General features: G+C 33.3%; 1 protein-coding gene across 1 annotated transcript; it reads right to left on the bottom strand.

Annotated features, from left to right (window-relative positions):
- On the bottom strand, nucleotides 1-1,051 carry LOC134244508 (complement C1q-like protein 4). Its single transcript, XM_062726772.1, has 2 exons — nucleotides 685-1,051; nucleotides 1-590 (listed from the first exon to the last, which is right to left on the bottom strand). Exons 1-2 carry the CDS (start codon nucleotides 893-895, stop codon nucleotides 115-117), a joined length of 687 nt encoding a protein of 228 aa, XP_062582756.1. The 5' UTR covers nucleotides 896-1,051; the 3' UTR covers nucleotides 1-114.
- Nucleotides 1,052-1,647: the final 596 nt, after the last annotated feature.

Below are 1,647 nucleotides of genomic sequence, written 5' to 3'. Positions count from 1 at the left end.
TAAAGGATAAAGCAGGTATTTCAAAGCGGGAGATGTTTACAATAAGATGGATTATGTGACTTTGATGTAATATTTCGAGAACATATAAAAAAATTACATATCATTTATTTGACTTCAAGCAATTTGAAAACCAGAAAAAGTCCATCTACCAGATCCATTGCTGTAATATGAACCCTGATGAAGACTTGATGCTCGAGTTATGATGACGTCACCAGCATTTACACTCAAAACAACAAACCCAGTGGACGTTTCGTCTTCATAAACAGTCTCGGTATCTGCATGCAAGATTCCCTTTACTTGACCATTATGAAGTAATTGAGATGTGATTTCTCCAAAATTTGAGTCCGTGTCTCCTGAGATATGATATCCGCCCACAAAGACTGTCCAGGAAAATCCATACACACCCGTTCTGGGAGCTGTGAATGCCCCGGTGTGTTTGCTGTACCCATTCCCTAGATTGGTGACGACTGTATCGTAAACATGAGCTTGATTATCTCCGACGTGAGTGAATGAATGCGATATATAGGCATAGAATGCAATGGGTGATAATCCTTGGTCTGCCAAAAATCTTTTAGATCTATGTTGAAGCTCTGAAAAAACAGAATTATTTTAAATATATGCGTGTTCATACAACTTCAATAGAGCCACAATATCTTCTCTATGAATCTTTCACTTTGTATTTACCTCTATTTTTATGATATTTCTCAGCAACGTCTTCCTCCAGGATTTTTATTCTTGATTCGCACTGAGAGACTTTCTCTTGTTGTATTTCTAAGACTGTCATAAGTTTCTCTACTTTTAGATCAACGGAACTTCTCCATTTTTCATCAAGAAGATCATTAGCTCCCGTGTGCACATTTGCTAACAAAGTCACAAGTAGAAAAACACCTTTCATGTTAATACAAAATATGAAAAATATCAAGAATCACTTTCACAGATTTGTGATCTAACTTTGAAGTCAACGAAGACAAAAATGGCGGTGTGCTTTTTGATAGATATATTTAATTCAGATAGCAAAATTACATTTTAGCTTGTCTGGGATTTGAGTGATTCTTCACTTGAATCAAACGTCTGTAATCAAAGTTATGGTTTAAAATTTTCCCAGAAAGAAAGACAATGATCTACTATAAGGGGGAATTAAGAAAAAATAGAGAAAAACTAACATTTTTATTTATTTGAAAATACATTGGCCCACCTCTGATGTTTTGGAAGTCCATGTTTGCTCTGCTCCTATTTTGTATTGTTTTATGGACTTTGATATTGAATACTGTTCGTTATCTCCATACCATTCTTAAAATTGGGAAATATTCGTATATGTGGTATTCATCTTTTTAAGCAAGACAAAAAAACTAACTGCAGATCAATTTCTAAACAAAACATAATTATCCCGATCATTTGAAGATTCAATTTTATTCAACTTTATTCACAAGAATTGGACGTTCTTCGATCTTTCTTTTTTATTCCAGTAAATGTTCCAACCAGCAGGTTAAATACCGTGTATATTGAAAAGGAAATGTAATATTTAAAGAAATGCAACTATCAACCTCTCAATAACAAAAGCAAAATCTCAAATATATAATTACATATGTATATTCCCCTTGATATGATTAAATTTAAACGATGATGATTTTATTAGAGGATTTTATC

Source organism: Saccostrea cucullata, unplaced genomic scaffold (assembly GCF_032062105.1).
Source record: "Saccostrea cucullata isolate Sc308-1 unplaced genomic scaffold, CSIRO_AGI_Scuc_v1 ctg294, whole genome shotgun sequence".
In the NCBI taxonomy this organism is placed as follows: Eukaryota; Metazoa; Mollusca; class Bivalvia; order Ostreida; family Ostreidae; genus Saccostrea; species Saccostrea cuccullata.
The sequence above is the reverse complement of the archived record's forward strand: the minus strand, read 5'-3'. Positions and strand labels throughout refer to the sequence as shown.